Raw genomic sequence first — 20,444 nt, 5'->3', positions numbered from 1 at the left:
TTAGGATGAGTTAATCAGATTCCAATTTTTTGTTATGATTGGAATCATATGGATAACATTATAATGGAAAGCATATGGGACTCAGAGCTGGGAACCCTGTGTTTTAATCCTGGTACTTTTATTTTGCATAAATCATTTAAACTGCTAGCTTCACTTTCCTTAGTTGTAAAATAATAGACTTGAACTGGTTGACCTTGGAGGACCCTTCAAGATCTTTCTAAAATGTGGATTCTGTGATATAGTACTCTTTGTACTCTGTTTTTGAAGAAAAAAAACAATTCCAAGCCTCAACAAAACATCACTATTACTAGGCAAAGAGGAACCTGTTACCCCAAAATAAATGGTGGGGGATATGGAAAGGTATTTTGGTCAGAATTTTTTTTTTTTTTTTTTTTTTTTTTTTGCGGTACGCGGGCCTCCCACTGTTGCGGCCCCTCACCTGTGGAGCACAGGCTCCGGACGCGCAGGCTCAGCGGCCATGGCCCATGGGCCCAGCTGCTCCGCAGCATGTGGGATCCTTCCGGACCGGGGCACAAACCTGTGACCCCCACATTGGCAGGCGGACCCCCAACCACTGCGCCACCAGGGAAGCAAGCCCTGGTCAGAATAATTTTAAAGGATCTGTTTCTCTTTTGTAGATATTGAGGTAGTGAAGAGTAGCTTGTACTTAATAGTGGCAATTTCTTGAAATGTGGGTGCTTCTCTTGGATGAGTAACTTAGAGATGTTTGTTCTTTATTTGCAGATTAACTGAAACAGAGTTTAAATTTGAACTTTTAGAAAAAGATCCTTACGCACTTGATGTTCCAAATACAGCATTTGGCAGAGGTAGTTTTTTGGTTTTTTTTTTAACCCCTCATTTAAAATACATATATTTTTATATATATTGCATGTATAGTTTATATTAGTGTGAATTAACACTGCTAATAAGTATTTTAGATTTTGGAGCTAGGGTTCTAATCTGAGTTCTCTCAGTCTCCCAATTTTCTGAGTTTTGTTCTCTAGCAATAATGTAAATGGCTGCCTCCTTTTTTCAGTGGCATTTGGTAAGATAATGTATGTTTAGTACCTTGAGCTCCTTGAGAAGCAAAGTGCTTGGTACATAGTACGGTACTCATTAATTATTTTTTTGGAGAATGAATAAGGACTGCTTAAGTGGAATAGCATTGTGACTGTTTATATATTAACTATTCTTTGGAATTTGCTTGAATTATAAAAATAAGAAAACATCTGGTTTTAAATTATTTAAAAGTATTCATTAAAAAGTTGGGAAAACCTTAATAATATGAATTTTGATTGCTTTAATTATCCCTAAAAGAAACAGTTCTTTGGAAGATGTATTTAATATTTCTGTCCATTCATTAATGAGTTAGCATCTTTATGATCTCATACTATTCCAAATAGTTTAAATTTTTCCAAATAATTTTGGTTGAATTGGAATTAAGCTTCTAGGGCAGTGAAAACAAACTTATTTTTATATAGGTAGATTCCCCTTTTAATAACTGTTGAAAAGTTATAAAAATCACTTTTGAGAGTCCAGTTTCATTAAAATGAAAGTATTTCTACATTAAAAAATAGAAGATTGTTATGGATTTCAAATAGGAACAAAATCTGGAGTGGGGGGAATTATACAGAAGGAATTTTTATCTGAATCTAATGCAAAAATGTCTCAGGGTAAATAATGCTTTGATCTTTTGTTGTAACTATATTTGAATATTATATAAGCTACATAATAAAATTTAACATGTTTTGAAAAGTGTTATTTTGGTGGCATTTAAGTTTGTTTTTTGATGTTGATTTTTGATCTTTGGAAGTATAACTATTATTTGAGAATGGTGAAGTTTGTAAAATGATAAGGCTCTTCTTGGTTATATGGTTTATAGATAAAGTGATTTATTTAATGAATTATTACTTTATTTTATTTTTTAATTCTTTTTGCGGTACGCGGGCCTCTTACCGCTGTGGAGCACAGGCTCCGGACGTGCAGGCTTAGCGGCCATGGCTCACTGGCCCAGCCGCTCCGCGGCATGTGGGATCTTCCCAGACCAGGGTACGAACCTGTGTCCCCTGCATCAGCAGGCGGACTCTCAACCACTGTGCCACCCAGGGAAGCCCTAATGAATTATTTTATGTAAACTGAATTTTCACTGGTGATGAATCAAAAGTAATTTCTGATGTTTCAGAGTATTTTGTGGGTTTTTTTTCCTACTTTTCAAAATGTGAGCTTTTCTCAAGTAATTCATGGCCCAACAACAGCCTATGTGGCCCTGATTTAAACAGAGCCCTTCCATGTTACAACCTTCACCAGCTTAAATATCTGGAAACATACTGCCATTAAAAACAAAAGAAAACCAAAGTTCATGCCCCTCAAGTCCTCTTTTTACTCTAAAATATGATGTCCTTTGCTTAATATTGTATGGTTATTGAAGTGTATTAGTTACCAAGAAGATGATGTTTTTATTGACTGAAGTGTCCATTTGGTAGATAGACTTTAAAAACAGAGGTTTCAATATTTAATTCTATCCCATATCAGCAAAACCCAAGGCATGGTTAGTATTTAAGACAGGGATTAAACTTAAATTGGCAATAGAATGACCCGAAGGTAATTGTTGAAATGGAATTCTAATCTGTAGTGTAGGTAATTGAAACTATGAATTTAAATATGCTGTTTTAATTATTCCAGAGCATTCCCCATATGGTCCCTCACCATTGGGTCGACCTTCACCTGAAATGAGAGCTTTTCTCTCCCCTCCAACTTTGTTGGAGGGTCCACTCAGACTCTCACCTTTGCTTCCAGGGGGAGGAGGAAGAGGTATATTGTTTAAACATCTTTATTACTCTAGATTTCTTCCTTACTTTATATTTTCATCTCAACTTATCTTTAAAATGATCTTTAAAATAAACCTTTGCAAAATACAGGCATTCCTTGCACTTATTCTGGGTTACTTTTGTTTGGAAAAGGAGCTCTATGACATCTAATTTGAATATATTTTTCCCTTAGAAACACTGTTATAATGGATTACATTTTGTTCAAGGACTTGATATATATCTTTTAAAATCATATTTTAACTTCTTAAAAACTGTATTATACTGTATATCACTTTATAAAGAATATATAAAATACAATCACAATATAACCTAGCATAAAATTGTATTTTAATGAAACATTATTGGAATATAGAATTTAAAAAATTTTTTTACCTTATTATCACGATCTTTTTCATGGTAGAAAATCAACAAGTGAAAGAGCCTTTTTTTTAAAAAAAAAAACAAGGAATTCAGAAGTGCTCTCTTGAAGGCAGAGTTTTGATGGGAACCTAAAAGAGACATAAATCATTTGTTAATACTTTGAGAAACTGACCCCAAATTGTCTGTTACCCTCTTATGTGTTTTCGAGAATTTCCAGAGCCACTTCAAGCCCAAGCATTAGCTATTGATCTTTCTGCATTTACCTCATCAGCACTTCCCCTGATGTTACCTGTATATCTGGAGTTTTATTCTTTTGATCTCTCAACTATATTTTGTTTACTTTGTCAAGTTACTTTAAAATTTTCCCTTGAGTTGTAGCAAAAGTCAAACCTATGTATTCCAAAATCAAGAGTCGTAGGTTTTTAGCCCCAAATCTGTGTTTATATCATGTCATATTACACACTAACATAAATGTAATTGAAACCAGTCACATGAAATAGCACTACCCTTACTATTTTTGATGCTTTCTGATATCTTCTATTCAGTTCTATTCCATTTCATTAAAAAAGAATGCTAGTTAAGATTAAGTTAATTTCATTTACCACAGTGGGTTGTAGTCAGCAGTCTGAAAAACAGTGCCCTAGAAATAAGGGTATGTATTGGCAAAACTGCAAATGTGAATCACTGGAAGTTGAATGACATAAGTCAAGGATTGCTTGTAGTCAATTGAATATTTGGAATAACAGTAAAAATTACCTTTGATTTCTCCTCTCCTATTTAAATCACTTTCCTTTCTTTTTAAATTACTTTCAAGATAACAGTGTGGTTAGCATTTGCAAGTGTGTTTTACAATTCGTTAGAAAAGCTACAGAAGTTTTAGGTAAGTTATCAGCAGGTCTTAAAAAGAGTTGTTTTGAATTAAAAGTTTCTGTGACCCACCAAAGAAGAATGACCTTTCTTTTCCTTCCTCTTGTTATCATTTTTTTTTGAAAGTTTGGATGAGATATATGTTTGAGTAAGGTTGAGTATAGGAAAATAATTTCTTTTTAGAGTAAATTGTATATAACCTTTGGACTGAATGAAAAATCTTAACCTTTAGCGTTTTCATGTTTGCAGTTTTTCACCTGGTAGTCACTTGACCTGTACTTTGTTCTCTGGAAGTAAACAATCAGGAGAAAGCCTTTGAATGTCTCCTTTAAAGATCTGTCCTTCACTCTAGGCAAACTCAGCCTAATGAGCTCTCGCACATTTCTCATTGATTTAATTTTCTGCTTTCCCAGCCTTTTTCTTCTAATGAACTGATTAGAAGGATGAACATGCTAGAAGGAATAAGGAAAAATTAACGTTCTGATATAAAAGTCAGTTGGCCTCCTGACTCTACAAAAGAGAGTAGATAGGACAATTGTAAAGATTACTACATATTAAAAAAAAAATGGTTATACTTGCTTGTACAAGCTACCATGAAAAGGTCATATTAGTTTTAGTCTCTTCTTTTAAAGGAGGTACTGAAATGTGGGAAGCATTGTAGAAAGATTTCTATTAAAACAATTTTTTTAAAAAAGCTGTTTTTTGTACTCATTCCCCCCTCAGTGACAGATGAAGTATTAATTTATTTTGTTATTTAATGTTAAAAAATTTTTTATATTTGTCTTTTTCATTTTAATTGAATATGGGTTATTAATTGAGGTACCATTCTTTCTGTGGTCATAGGAAGGGAACTTTAAAATGATTCTCCTTCTTTATAAATGTTAGCATGTCAGTTTTTCTTATCCAAATGAGTGTTACCTTGTTCAAAGTGTTTATTTCGACAGTGCTGTTGTTTTTGAAACTCTTGTTTTAGACTTGCCTTCAGAGTTGTGAGCTATCTTTGAAGGTGAATTTGATATTTAGAAATTGCTAGAAGCCATTTAAAGCCAAATTTATTTGGCAGATATAAAGTTTATAATCAGACTGGTTAAAATCATTTTGGGGCAGAAGTAGAGAGTCATGTTACAACATTAAAATCCAATTTTTTGAGTGGCTCTTAAGTTAATCTGAGTACATTTCTAAAAGAGTTGTTCTAAAAAATACTTTGAGTCATTTCAGAAATATTGAAATAGGTATATTAGCCTCTAAGATAACTGTTTTAAAGGCATGATGCTCTTTTTGACTATTGGCATATTAGTTTAAGCAACAGAAACGTGATTTTATAATTATTACATCTGGTATAGAAATCTCTTACTTTGCAATTTACTTTCTACTCTTATTTTTCAGACTTAGTGGTTATAATTTTCAATTTAACCACTGATTTTATGCATAAATAATGATGGTGATAACATTTAAAAATGAATTTTATAGGCAAGTGTTTGTTTATGTACATGACAAAATTATTTTTTCATTTTTGTCTTAGAAATGGCTTTGGTAGGGTAGAGTTACAGTCTAATGTGTCTTAGGGAAACTTTGTTGGAATCTGATTGTTTTTCCTTTTTAAAAAGGTCTGGATTTTATTTGATGATGGATCTTGTAATACTTTTTTAGATAAAACATAGTTGTATTTTTCTTCTTTAATTAGGCTCAAGAGGCCCAGGGAATCCTCTGGACCATCAGATTACCAATGAAAGAGGAGAATCAAGCTCTGATAGGTTAATTGATCCTCAAAGAGCACCTTCTGACACTGGGTCCCTTTCACCTCCCTGGGAACAGGATCGTAGGATGATGATTCCTCCATCAGGTATGGAAAGAGTATAGGTAGTATGTTTATTTGAAAGGCAAGCAGTATGTGCAACATACAGGAATGGAAGAAGAGGGGAACGTGTGTGCCCTGTCTTAAGAAAAGCCATGATATATATTAGAAGACACCAATACACACATTTCCAAACAGAATAGTTAGGGATAATTGTTCACATTACAGAAGGCAAAAACAAACAAACAAACAAAAAAAACTCTTAACTCCCATATTTAGTAGTTACTAATACATTTTAAGAGGCATGCATAAAATATTCTTAAAATATTCTTATGCTTTTTATAAACTGTAATTAGTAACTGTTTCAACAATACTAGTAACATAATTCAAATTAAAAAAGTAATGTTAGAATTTAAACGATAGCTTTTTTTTTTTTTTTTAAACAATAGCTTTTTGACTGTCAGGGTATGAATCTGCAGGATTCTTGGCTTTTGGTCTTTTAACTGATTCTTGAGAATTATATCTACAAATAATTTGTAGTGCAGGTATTAATCAGAGTAATATATTCTTGAATCTAACAAGAAAGATAGTAATTGTGTCTAAGTTCATGCAAATACTTTATTTTGTTAGAATTTTAAATTAAAAAAAAAGAAAACCACAGATACTTAATGAAACAAAGTTTCAGTTCTTATCATTTTTTTCATTCTTTGGTATTCTTGACCTCTCAGTGCCCCTTTTGATCTTTCAGTGCTCTGACTTCAGTGTCCTTCTGTTCCTCTATCTAGCCTCACAGCCTCCTTTTCTAGGAATAGAGAAGTAATAGAGAAGAATGAGAATCTTAATTCTCAGATCTTGTGCTACTTAATGTAGAGAGATATGCATTAAAGGTGAATTATGTCACTTCCCTTCCTTGTACTTTTTAAATAAGTAAATAAATAAATTTATTTATTTATTTATTTATTTATTTTGGGTGCATTGAGTCTTCATCGTTGCGTTTGGGTTTTCTCTAGTTGCGGCCAGTGGGGGCTACTGTTCGTTGCAGTGCGCGGGCTTCTCATTGCAGTGGCTTCTCTTGTTGAGGAGCACAGGTTCTAGCTGCATAAGCTTCAGTAGTTGTGGCACACAGGCTCAGTTGTTGTGGCGTATGGGCTTAGTTGCTCTGCGGCATGTGGTATCTTCCTGGTCCAGGGATTGAACCTGTGTCCCCTGCATTGGCAGGTGGATTCTTAACCTCTGTGCCACCAGGGAAGTCCCTGCATCAAGTTTCTTGATATGCAAGATCATTAACTTGGGATAGGAGAAGAGGGGATTGTCAGAGATTTGGAGGGAGAAAAAGGTACACAGTAGCCATTTAGGAGAGTGAAACTGCTTAAATGTCAGTGAAATGTGGTATGATTACAGGGCAATGTTGAATATCTACTTGAAGCTTATGGTCCTAGATTTGAAGGAGGCTAGTCAATACTATGGTTTAATATAGTTTATAATCATAAAAAATTTAATTTATCATTACAGTTACTTTGGGGTGCTTACTTTGTGCCATATGTTATGTTAAGTGCTTTATATTAATCATTCTAAGAATCTTAAGAGTGTTATTCCCATTTTACAGATTAAGAAACAAAAACGTAGATAATATAGCAAAATACTGTATATCACCTCCTAGAGTTTACATATTAATATGTTTCATATATATATATATGTGTGTGTAGCTGTGTGTGTGTATGTGTGAGAGAGAAAGAGAGGGAGGGAGAGGGGGAGAGAGAGAATGGGTACATAAAACATAAAAATAAACAGCACACTATATCAGTTGAAGTCTATTCTGTTTCCTTTCCGAAGGTCATTACGTTCCTTCTTTCTCAGAGGCAACCACTCTCATGAGTTTAATGTGTGTAAACTTACAGTCTATATATGATTTTTTAAAAAGTATTTTTCTATTTTATCAAGTTTTTATCAGCATATATTCTTGAATTCTTTCCATTTTAATATAAAGTTTATTATTTTAATTGCAGTATAAGTAAATATATGAATATACTACAATATATTTATCCAGTCTTATCCAGTCTCCTCTGATGAACATTTAGGGTGTTTCCAGTGTTTCACCATTACTAACAGTGCTGCAATTAACACTTTTTTTTTTTTTTTACACATGTGTTCTTTAGAGATGAGTCCAGTTAATGAAATTGCTGGGAAGTAAGATATGCGTAGTTTCGGTTTTAATAGATGTTGCCCTTTGTCCTCAAGAGTAGTTATGTGTGAAGAATTTGAGAGTAGCTATTTCTTCAATACCTGATGTAAAACTTTTTTGAATATTTCCAGCCACATGAGTTAAAAGTTTTCTCATTTTTCTTTCTTTGATTATTTTTTGTAGTTCTTTTATTAGTAGTAAGCTTGAGCCTCTTTTCATGTTTATTGATCATTTGTATTTCCTCCTGTAAATTTCCTGATCCATTTCCCTCTTGCTTAATAGGAATTCTTAGTATCCTTTGGATACTAATCTTTTATATTTTGCAAATATTTTCTTAGTTTATTATTATGTATGTTATTGTTATACATCAAAAAACAAAAGTTTTCAAATTCTGTTATAGGTAGGTTAATTTATTTTTATGGAATTTTTGTTTGCTTTAAGACTTATCTTTAGATAAAAAAATATTCTCTGTTTTCTTCTAAAAATTTAAAATTTGTTTTGATTTTTAAGCCTTTAGTCTGGATTTTATTTTTGTTTTAATGTTTAGTTGGAGAGTAATTTTTTTCCCCATTGGATAGACAGTTGTTTTAATACTGTATATTGGTTTATCAATTTGAAATATCACTTTTATCTTAAATGTCCATATTTGCATAGGTCTGTTTCTTAGACATTTTCTCTATACCATTGGTCTCTTTATTCCAGAGCCATAACCTAACCATATCAATGCTTTTATCAGCTACTTCCTGGAAATTTTGCTTTCCATTCCTTTTAAATTCCTTAATCATTAGATTAAACTATTTCTTCACATTCTATGTGAAGATGCTTATTGTACTTGATTAGCAAACAGTATTGAATTAAAAAAATTCAAGCCCTTTATCCATCTTTATAATTCTCTTCTCAACCATGCTGATGTTCTTGTTATGTGATAGACCCCCAAATTATTAAATAGTTACCCAAGGAACTATGGCAATCCAAGATTTGTTTTGGAATGAAAAGAGATGAATAACACTTTTGTTTAAACTAGACATCTTGAATTTTATTCTGATCTTTAGTTTACAGAATTGCTTCACAATACACTGTACATTCCTTCCCACTCTTTTATTCATTTTTTCCCTGATTTTTTTCCTTCTCCCATTATTTCTTTTTAATCATCTCTTTTCTTAGAAGGGTGGTAGGAAACAAAGATAAGAAGGCAAAAAAGAAGGGAACCATTCTTGTCCTTATTTGTATTTTAGTCTTTGATTGGTCATATGCTTTCTACATAGTTTTATCTTACTACATTAAGTGTGTGTGTATGTATGTGTACATATACATGTATATGTGTATTTGAATTTGACCAGAATGCCATTGTTTACTTGTTCATCCTTCCTTATTTTTCTTTCAGGGCAAGCTTTACCTCCTCTGTGATATCATTTCTGACTCCTCCAATCAGAATTAGATAGGCTATCTCTCATATTATTTGTATGCCCTTTTATTTAAGGCATTAATTTATTTGTTTTTATTTGTTTCTGTCACCGTAAGGGCACAGACTGTATCAAAACCAACTTTGTATCACTAATGCCTGGCACATAATAGGAGCTGGTAGATTTAATTATCCCAGAGGAAGGCAATGTGGACATATGATTGATAAAATAGAATACTTGTAGCAAAATTTTGTATTTCTGAGGTTATTGATATTGTGGGGATGTATTTTAGAAGCAAGATAATGATATGGTATCTTGAGAGCTGATTGAGAAAGAGTTGACAAGTTTTCAGGTTTCCCCATCTTATCCTTATCCCCTTGCCCAGCTCTGCCATTTAATTAATCCCATGTTTAAAGTAGAAAGGGAAAACTCAGTTTCCATCTCAGTGGTTGTTATTGGCCTTTTCTTCCACTGGGTTAATTCATTCAGACCATTGAGACAGCTCTGAAAGGGGGAGGAAATGAGCCTTCAAGACTATCTGGATCTTCCTCTTCTAAGTCACATCCCTTGACCCTTGAGAACTCATTAAATATAATTCTCTTCATTGACTCTAGTTGTTGCCAGGTGGTATCCTTGGCTTTGTGTGGGAAAGATGTGTCAATAAGGTCCCATGTGGCCAGATGACAAGTGACATATCCAACATTGTATGGAGTTCACATTATGAACCACAGCCTGAGACAGTCATGGAAGGTAGCTTGAGGCCATTTGTCTGTATCTGTTAGGGTGGGGGAGAGTCACACAGTTTATCCCCTTTGTCCTTCACCATATTTTTGGAGCTTGGCAAATGCCTACTTAATCTATCAAAGTCTACCATCACCTATCGGAGATGAGATAGACTACCTATATTTTTTCAAGAATGATGAGTTCCACAAAGACCCATGAATTATTACCATTTTGTCATTGTAAATGACAATGGAGGCTGGCTGTAGAAGCACCTCAGGTCAGAGTCTGTGCCTAAATTTGTGTCTCTCCAGATATCCTTAATCTGAGTATTGTGAACCTTCCATTCCTCTTTTGAGTCAGAGATCTTTCCCTTTAGTTTTGGAGGGATGCTAAATTCCAAAATGTTGAAGTTACTGAAAATTTGATTACTTGGTGATCTCAGTGATACTCTTTCTGCTTTGGTGACCATTTCTTTTATCATTGTCAGTTCTGCTAAATTTCTTGCTATGTTTACAGCATATTCTGTTTTTTCTTTCGTTGCTAGAAGCTAGCTCCTCAAAGCCTTTTTTGATATATTGATGTATCTGCTTCCTTCCACTGTTATTAAAATTGAAAGTTAATATATGTAACTAAATTCTATTCATATATTCTAATTTACACATAGTAATGGAAACTATCAAACTCCAGGGTAGCATTTATACTTGTGTTTACTACAAAAGCAAAGTTATTGCCTTTAGTAAAGTGTGTAATTGTCCTAAAATTGTCTACTGTTATCTACCAAGAATATATGTCAGTCTTTTATTTTATTTATTTATTTATTTTTAAATTTATTTATTTATTTTTGGCTGCGTTGTGTCCTTGTTGCTGCATGCAGGCTTTCTCTAGTTGCGGCGAGTGGTGGCTACTCTTCGTTGTGGTGTGCGGGCTTCTCATTGCTTTGGCTTCTCTTGTTGCAGAGCATGGGCTCTAGGCGTGTAGGCTTCAGTAGTTGTGGCACGTGGGCTCAGTAGTTGTGGCTCACGGGCTTAGTTGCTCCATGGCATGTGGGATCTTCCCAGACCAGGGCTCAAACCTGTGTCCCCGGCATTGGCAGGTGATTTCTTAACCATTACACCACCAGGGAAGTCCCTGTGTCAGTCTTTTAGAAAGCAAGAAAAATATCTACATTCATTATATGAAACTTAAGGAAACTCGATTTATTTTTATCTTAATGAAGATATTTTAAAAACGTGTTTTCTAGGCCAGCCGTATCCTGATCCAGTTCTTCCTCCACAAAGGCAAGACAGATTTTATTCTAATTCTGGTAGACTTTCTGGACCAGCAGAACTCAGAAGTTTTATTATGCCATCTTTGGATAAAATGGGTAAGAAATACTTGTGTGTATGTGTTTTTTAATAATGGTGGCATATTAAAGAACTGGAAGCTGCATAAAGGACTAATATAATTGTGATCTCTGCTTAGCTCTTAAGGCCACAGTCTCTTTCCTGAGAACTACCTGGTTTTATGTTTCTTGTTATTTTGTACACATCCATGGCGTCAGCACATATGTTGGTGGTTGGTTTGGACACCATTGTAATGAGTTTACCTTATGAACCCAAAATGGTAAATTTTACTGTATTCCATGATTAATTTTCCAGTTTTTCCAGTCCACTGACATATAACATGTTTAGTAATTAGGGAAATTAGGCTGGTGTGAATGGATATGTTACAGTCTACCAGAAAAATAATTTGAGTGCATACTCTGTTGATGGGTTAATCAATTACCTTGTTTAAACCTTTCATGCTTAGGTAGATTTAAATTTTACTGAGCAATCAACTATTTGTCAGGGGCTCTTTTTCTTAAACCACTTCACAGCAACCCATTGAAGTTGGGAAATATATATATCCAGTGTATCTATTAGAAGTACATAACATTAAGGAAATAAAAAGATTAAAAGTAAGTAGAAAATTAAAATTTATGAGTTAAAGGTTTTTTCAGGAAAGGGTATATATTTTAGGGGAGGGGGGTTATCCAGTTGAAACATGTATTATTTTAGAAACTCATTCTTCTCTGAATAATAAAGCAGACCTGTGGCCTGTTTTTCTGTTATTATAATTAAGTTAATTATTCCTAACTGTTTGGCTTTTGAAATTGTTTTCCCTCATTAATTCAAGCTTAATGGAATGAAAGTACATGTATGATTGAAAATCTGTTTCTAAATTAATGCTATTTAAAATTTTTCACATGTCCATTTTTTTTTGTAATAGAACAGTATCCAATTTAGCAAATAATTTTAAAGTGCTTTCTGTTTGGAAGGTACCCTGCATGACATGGTAAATAATATAATTACAGTAAAGTATATTTTTTAGCTGTAAGAAGCTAATAATTAAATAGGAGAGAAGGACAGATATATATGCTTAACTAATACTGGTCAGAATAGTAAGTCCCATGAGAGAATATGTTATGTTCACAGAAAGGGAGAGCTCCCATATAGTTGAAGGATAAAGGAAAACTCCATGAAGGAGGTGGCATTTGAGCTGCTTTTGAGGGAATTTGAAAAATTAGTTAAGAGGTAAGGGTCTGTGCTAGTAATAATGAACAGTATAAGCAAAGACAAAAGAGCATGAGTTATTGATGGAGAATGGCTGTAAAACTGAGCTATTAATCCTGATACAAGATCTTATGAGGGTTAAATGAGTTAATGTGTGTGGAAGTATTTTGTAAATAGAAAAATTTCTGTATATGTAATATATTATTATTGGTTTATCAGCTTATGGTATTTACATGAAGGAGAGTGGTGAGAGATAGGTTGATACATTAACTTAGCACTAGTGCTCCGTAAATATTTATTGAATGAAATGAATTATCTCATTTAATCTTCACAATGAACCTATAAAGTAGATGCTATTATCCTGATTTTACAGATGAAGAAACCGAAGCTCAAAAAGGTGCTCACGGTCTCAGGTAGGAGGTATTAGAGCCAGGATTTGATCCCATGTCTCTCTGACTCCAGAGCCATTGTCTTGATCCCTATACTGAAATGAGAGGGTAGTGGATCAATTTAGTGCATCAACCCTGCCATTGATGCACTAAATATCTATAGAATGCTTACTGTATGATAGGCACTATGGTAGATGCTGTATTTCGGTGGTGAATAGGTCAGCATTCCTTATACCCTGAGGTCTAGTAAAGGTCTGCAGGCAGTTGCACTATATAGTGACAAAAGTAATGAGTGCAAAATGTTATGGGAGCATATGGGCCACTAGCCACTAACCCAGATGAGAGGTGGTGGTTATTTTTGTTTTTTTTAAAAAATAAATTTATTTATTTTATTTATTTTTTGGCCGTGTTGGGTCTTCGCTGCTGCACGTGGGCTTTTCTCTAGTTGCGGCAAGCGGGGGCTACTTTCTGTTGCATTGCGTGGGCTTCTCATTGAGGTAGCTTCTCGTTGCAGAGTGTGGGCTTCAGTAGTTGTGGCATGAGGGCTCAGTAGTTGTGTCTCACGGGCTCTAGAGCACAGGCTCAATAGTTGTGGCACACGGACTTAGTTGCTCCGCGGCATGTGGGATCTTCCCAGACCAGGGATCGAACCCATGTCCCCTGCATTGGCAGGTGGATTCTCAACCACTGCGCCACCAGGGAAGCCCTAGGTGGTGGTATTTTGAATGTGGGATTGTCAAGAAAATCTTTTTGGAGGAAGTGACGTATAAGCTGAGAATTAAAGGAGAAATTAGCTGGGCCAAAATGATGTTGATAATGTTTTGGGAGGAGAGAATAGCATCTTTAAAGACTTAGAATTAAGAGTGCCTCTTAAATTATGGCTGCAACATGGAGTGGAAGGTCCACTTCAGGGAATATTGAAACAAGAAGTGAAGAGGTAAGCAGTGCATAAAGTTTTCAAGGACCTGCAAACCTGTTCAGAAATATTGGACTTGTTTGCAGGATAATAGGAACACATTAAAGAATTTTAAACAGAGAAATAATCAGATCAGATCTGCATTTTAGAGAAATTGCTCTGGTTATATTATGGGGAATAGATTGGAGGGTGTGGTTAAAGATTGGAAGGAGGGTAACTTTTTAGGGGACTGTGACAAGTCTACAGGGTTGATGGTGGTGACTTAGCAGAGCAGATAGATGTGAACAGACACAGAAAAGATAGAATTGGGAGGACTTAAGATTGAAGGCATGTGGCAGTGAGGGAGGAGGGAGAGTCTTGGCTGATGCTCAGGTTCTTGGCTATGGCACTTGGACCATTCATTGTTTTGAGACAAGGAACAAGGAGCAGCAGAACATTTGACAGGAAAGATTATAAGTTACATTTTGAACTTACAGACTTAACTGCTCCTGTGATACACCTGCATGACAATTCAAGTAGGCATTTCAGGCTCTGAAGTCCTGGGGGAAATATCTAGATCTGAATTATACGTCTGGAAGTCTGTAGTGATATACATCAAATTAAAGCTGTAGGAGTGGATGAGATTTCTCAAGGCAAGAACGAGAAGGGAGTAGGGCTGAAACTCTGAGGAGACCACCACTGAGGAGTATGGAGCCCACCGAGGAGACTGTGAAGGAGCAGCTAGAAAGGAGAGATAGAGAGGGTACTATCCCAGTAATTGAAGGCTGAGAGGATTTAAAGAAGGAGGGAGTAGTCAATAATGGTGAGAAATAAAATTAAATGAGGACTAAAAGTTCTATTTTAATTTAGCAAAAAAAGAGACTTTTCTATCTTGGGGGAAGTAACTTCAGTGGAGCAGTGGATGTTGCACATAGATTGCACTACAGTGAGGACAAAATGGGAGGAATTCTGAAAAATATATATAGAACAATTTTTCACTGAAGGGGAGAGCTAGCTGTAAGGAGGTGATTCTCTTTTTCTGTCTTATTTTAAAATAGTTGGGAGAGATCTGCTGATAGGATGGGTCTAGCAGAAAGGGTGGAGGGAGGCAACAGAGAGAGGAAGATCCCTGTGGAAGCTAGAGGAGGGGGACTCTGAATACAGAGTCAGGGTCTTAGATTGTCTAGAAGAATTATTTCCCATGATAATAGGAAGTAAGATCATAGGAATATAGTGGCTGATACATTTATATGTTTGACTACAAAAAGTTAAGGGAGGGCTTCCCTGGTGGCGCAGTGGTTGAGAATCCGCCTGCTGATGCAGGGGACACGGGTTCGTGCCCTGGTCCGGGAGGATCCCACATGCCGCGGAGCAACTAAGCCCGTGAGCCATGGCCGCTAGGCCTGCGCGTCCGGAGCCTGTGCTCCGCAATGGGAGAGGCCACAGCAGTGAGAGGCCCGCATACCGCAAAAAAAAAAAAAAAAAAAAAAAAGTTAAGGGAGTTTCTAAGTGACTGGTGTAGTAGGTTTGAGGAGAATGGATGTTTCAAATTGAAGAGAAAACTGGCTTAGAAGATGCAGAAGGAAGGGTAGGCAATAGGCAGCTGGAAATGTGGCTGGAGGTCTGTCAGCCTGGAGTGGAGACAGTCTACACGGCTCTGGTGTAGTTTACCCCCACAAGTGCTAAGTGGCGCAGGTATAGGTGGAGTGGAAGCAGAGAGTTGAATTAATCCAGGGCTGAATGTTGTCAAGCACATGTGAAAAATGGCCAGTAGGATAAGGACACTAGTGACGGGCTGTTAGTGATGGAGTTTGAAGTCTGTTATTTAGAGAAGGAAATGAAGAAAGGAGGAAACTGAGAGTTAGATCAGAGGACTGGAAGCTCAGTGAAATCAAGGACAGGTATAGCGGGAGTAACTAAATGAGAAGGCTAGGAGAGGATAGGTAGTGGTGGTTGGAGAGAGGGTTGTTTGAATTTATGTTCTTAGAGCCTGAGCAGTTCTTGATGATTTATGTATTTATTTTGAAAATTTATTTTGAAACAGTCGCTAATCCAATTGTTAGTCTGTGTTACATGATGGAAAAATAAAGAAGGAAAGATGAGAGGGAAGAAGGGAGGAAGAAAGGAAAGGAATGAAGTAAGGCGGGAGAAAAATGAAGAAAGGAAAGGAGGAAGGCAGGAGAATTATGAAGGAAGGAGGGAGGGAGAGGGATGCTACCTCCTGGAAGCTTCCTTAATGATGCTCCTTTCAGGATTGCCTAGGCACAAGATAGGGAAACCACAGTCACATGCCTTTGTAGAACTCGTAAGTCTGCCAAAATTTCCAGGGACCTCAAGCTGTTCTTGTGGCCCTAATACAGGATGCTGGTGTCAAGCTGGTTGTCAGTGTCCTTTGTGATCTCTTGATCTAAGAATGGAGCGATAAATCATGTATTTTTCACGGTTTAACTTTTATGTCTAGATGGGCCAGTGTCTTCAGAAATGGAATCCAGTAGAAATGATAGCAAAGACGATCTTGGAGTAAGTATTGAAAGTGGAATTTTATCCATGTATTCAGGATCTTTCTAATCTCTTGGTTTACTAGAATAGAAATTTAGCTAGCCATCTAGTTTTTGATTAAAAGCTGCTTTTTTCTTTTCCACAAATATACTTCATACTTAACATTATAGCTATTTCCTTTCTGGATTGTACCCTGTGGTGATAAAGTACAAGGTACAGACTTGAGGTTTGATTTAGTTTATATAGTTAAACAATAACTTGACTTTTCCCCCTTGGGTTTTTATTTTAATGTTTTAAAGTATGTTTCTTGTTTACCATGCTTACAGTCTTGGTTTTTGGTCACCTTGGAAATATTAACATAAGCATCTTTTCTTTTTCTCAGTATATGCTTGATAAAAGAAATGTATATTTTGGTACTCTTGGACTATTCTTATGTTTTATCTTTAGCCAGATTATTACTTTGTTGGTTAAAGCTGTTTTCTGTTGAGTTAATAAAATATTCATGATAGCTAAAATTCATCTGATGTAGAAAACCGAATATTTCTCTGGAGCCTTTTAGGATATCATAGACTGCTTTCTGCCTAGGTGCCTAGTTGCTTTCTTCTAAGCCTAAGCTTTTCAGGAAAACTATTGCAAATTTTGCTGTTGTTTAATGACTGCCATTTGTCAATTTGCTGTAGAATTTAAACGTGCCTGATTCATCTCATCCCATTGAAAATGAAGCACCTGGCCCTGGCTTGGTTCCCCCACCTCACCCTCCAATCAGAGGCCCATTGTTTCCAATGGGTACAAGGGACCCTTTCATTAGAAGGGGTCCTCCTTTTCCTCCACCTCCTCCAGGAAGCATGTACGGAGCTTCCCGCGATTATTTTCCACCAAGGGATTTCCCTGGCCCAGCACCTCCTCCATTTGCAAGTATGCTTTTTTTTAAGCTTAATATATGTCTTATAGAGTAGATCAGAAATATTAACTTTACTTTCTATTCATGTAGTAATACAGTGGAGGAAAATTTTTCTCAGCTTCTGTGAGTGTGCCATTACTTTTCCAGATTGGGAAGGTAGCCAGCCATCAGTAATGAGGTCTCATCAGTAATGAGGCTTCAACTTGATTCATCTTAATGTGGAATTATTTCTGTGATTCAGTAATCAAGAAAATCATTGGCTCTTTGCAGCAGTCTTATGTTAAGACTAAAATTGTATCTTATTTGATAGAAATTGGGTATTCTGTCAATTAGTAAAAGTAATTTCAATTTATATTTTTGCATTAAAATGACTGGCTAAAGTATTTTTTAAAATCTTTTTTTCATAAGTAGCTCCCATGCAATCTTATTTGTTTGTTTAAAACCTAAAATGTGTTTATCATGTTTGGACTGATTGTTGAATTTATTGAAATTCCTCATAGCCTCACATATGAAAAACAGAATAATTATTGCTTTTATGTCTATGCATTGCCATTTAGAACTATAGGTTTCAGCAGAATAAATACAGGGTTACCAAATACTAGGAAAAAGCCTATCGTTTGCCTAATGTAGTCATTCCTTCCCTCATTCTGCCTCTATTTTTAAAGTTTAAGGTGAATTAAAATGAATTTTAATTGGGAAACTTAAAGACAGTTTTTGATATAACTGGAAATATTTTAGGATAGTATCAAATTAGACTTGGGAATTACTGATCTGAGTTTTAAGTCTGGTGAAAATTATATTACATGAAAGCTTTTTTTAGAGTAAGTTTTACTAGATTTTGAAATAATCTTTCTCCTTTTCAAAAAGTGTTAAGATGTTAGATTTTCACAGTACAAAAAAGTTACACCTAAATTCATGATATTCCCTTTAATCGCATGCAGTTGAAGAGAATATGTGTTGCTCAATGTTATAAAAATTCATTTGTTAGATCACGTAATTATTCTGGTGTCAACTTTCGAAAATAAAGATAGGTACTAGCAGTTAATAAGCTAATGATTTACTGGGGCTGCAGTACAGGTGCTGAAAGTTAAAAAATGTCTTTTACCAATCTCTTTGAACAGTGAGAAATGTCTATCCACCAAGAGGTTTTCCTCATTATCTTCCCCCAAGAGCTGGATTTTTCCATCCACCCCCGCATCCTGGAAGTAGAAGTGAGTTCCCATCAGGGCTGATTCCACCCTCAAATGAGCCTACTACTGAACATCCAGAACCACAGCAAGAAACTTGACAATATTGTTGGTTGGTCTTTCCTCAAAAGTAATTTTGACTTCTCTCTCATTTTCAGTTTAAGTAACTGCTGTTACTTAAGTGATTATATTTTTGCTCAAATTGAAGCTTAATGGAATTATAATTCTCAGGATAGTATTTTGTAAATAAAGATGATTTAAATATGAATCTTATGAGTAAATTATTTCCATCTTATTTTATTCTAGATAGTATAGTTACTTTAATTTAACACATCCACTATCACATAAACAATAATGAGAGTTTTATATATGTAAGCTTGCACTTGGGGATAATTTGAACTCCAAAGGCTGTGTCTTTATTCCAAGAACTGTATTTCCTATGGTTGTAGACAAATGTGAAAGTAACTTTATGCTTAATTAAATAAATATTAATTGATTTAAAGACTTGTTTGGCATTGATAATAATAAAATCAGCTAGTTTTTTTTTTATACATATGGCTCCATTAGTTAGTTTCTTTACTTCTGCCGTTAGCTTTGAGGCTCAAAACTAATGCTTTATATGGGTCTTTCCCATTCAGTTATCTTAAGCAAAAATGTGTTCTCTTTCTTGCAAATAGACATGAATGACCCAAAGCAAAATATTAATACACTTAAAAGTCAAAGTTCACTGTATTTTAAAGAAAACCAGGATATTGTCTAATGGCAACTTTCAGAATTTGGATCGTCTTAGTTCATTCACTGATTTCCTAGGCAGTTTTTTTTTTTTCTTGTTTTTCTCTTCATGTGTAAGATATTTACTGTTTTTAGTGGGAAATGTTGAGATTTACTCTAAGGTAACTGTATTGAGGCAGTGTGTCATTTTGAGCTTTGGACTCAGTATCTTTAGAATGTCTCTCTAACTGAGGTTTGTGTTCTGTTATTAGTCATCTTGCACATTAGTATGATTATGAAGGAAAGGCAATTAAGTATAGGTAATAAATATGCTATTGATGTACAGAAAATAGGCTAAATAGGCTTAGGAAAAAGGCTAAAAAGAAAGGATCTGTGTGAAATGCCTGGATAAAATAATGAGTAGAATTAGGATTATAAAAGCATCATTACATTTGGTGTTGAAAGCCAGATTTCAGGGGGAAATAGACTATTTTTTCAAGTTGGAAAGTGAAAGAAAGAAGAGCAATGGAAGAGGAGTGATGTGGAATGCTCCAGTCAAGTAGAATTTTTTTGTTTGCCCTGGGATAGGGGAGGATTGTCTTGGCTTAAGACAGAAGAGAAGGAGAGAGGAGAAGGCAAACAAACATTAGTAGAGAGAGTGGTAATAAACCGAGAGGCAGAATCTTAGAGGAGGCAAGAAGAGCATTGGATGAGAGCATGGTGGAAGGCAAGAAGACTTGATATGGGCTGACTGGTCTAAAATACTTTGGGATTCCAGAATAAAGGAACATAATTAGTTTTAAAATATATTTTATTAAAGTAATATAAACAAATGGGAATAAATCAAGTAATAGTATTTTAGGATGAATAGCAAGTTTTCTCCATTTACTCTTTATCCCCATTTATACATCCTAGTCAGTTTCTCTTTTAATTTTTATTCCCCCCTTTTCTTTTTTTGGCTGTACGCGGGCCTCTCACTGTTGTGGCCTCTCCCGTTGCGGAGCACAGGCTCCGGACGCGCAGGCTCAGCGGCCATGGCTCACGGGCCCCGCCGCTCCGCGGCATGTGGGATCTTCCCAGACCGGGGCACGAAGCCGTGTCCCCTGCATCATCAGGCGGACTCTCAACCAGGGAAGGGAAGCACTTATTTCCCTTTTTAATTCTGATGATTTT

At 35.4% G+C, this 20,444-nt stretch overlaps 1 protein-coding gene across 33 annotated transcripts in view; it reads left to right on the top strand.

The window, feature by feature from the left end:
- MIA2 (MIA SH3 domain ER export factor 2) overlaps positions 1-19,065 on the top strand; it is a 105,699-nt gene extending 86,634 nt beyond the window's left edge. For 18 of the 33 annotated variants that reach the window (XM_059059117.2, XM_059059118.2, XM_067028532.1 and 15 more), the window contains 7 exons: positions 745-827; positions 2,683-2,811; positions 5,740-5,898; positions 11,399-11,521; positions 16,435-16,493; positions 17,153-17,387; positions 18,495-19,065. In XM_059059117.2, coding sequence (XP_058915100.1) covers positions 745-827; positions 2,683-2,811; positions 5,740-5,898; positions 11,399-11,521; positions 16,435-16,493; positions 17,153-17,387; positions 18,495-18,661 — 955 coding nt within the window. In that variant the 3' untranslated portion in view covers positions 18,662-19,065. The remainder of the gene's footprint in view (positions 1-744; positions 828-2,682; positions 2,812-5,739; positions 5,899-11,398; positions 11,522-16,434; positions 16,494-17,152; positions 17,388-18,494) is intronic. The other 15 variants (XM_067028552.1, XM_067028543.1, XM_067028550.1 and 12 more) reach the window with 1 other exon arrangement.
- The last annotated feature ends 1,379 nt before the right edge of the window (positions 19,066-20,444 follow it).

This window comes from Kogia breviceps, chromosome 3 (genome assembly GCF_026419965.1).
Source record: "Kogia breviceps isolate mKogBre1 chromosome 3, mKogBre1 haplotype 1, whole genome shotgun sequence".
Lineage (NCBI taxonomy): Eukaryota > Metazoa > Chordata > Mammalia > Artiodactyla > Physeteridae > Kogia > Kogia breviceps.
Note: the sequence above shows the minus strand (reverse complement) of the source record. Positions and strands in the feature narration are given on the sequence as shown.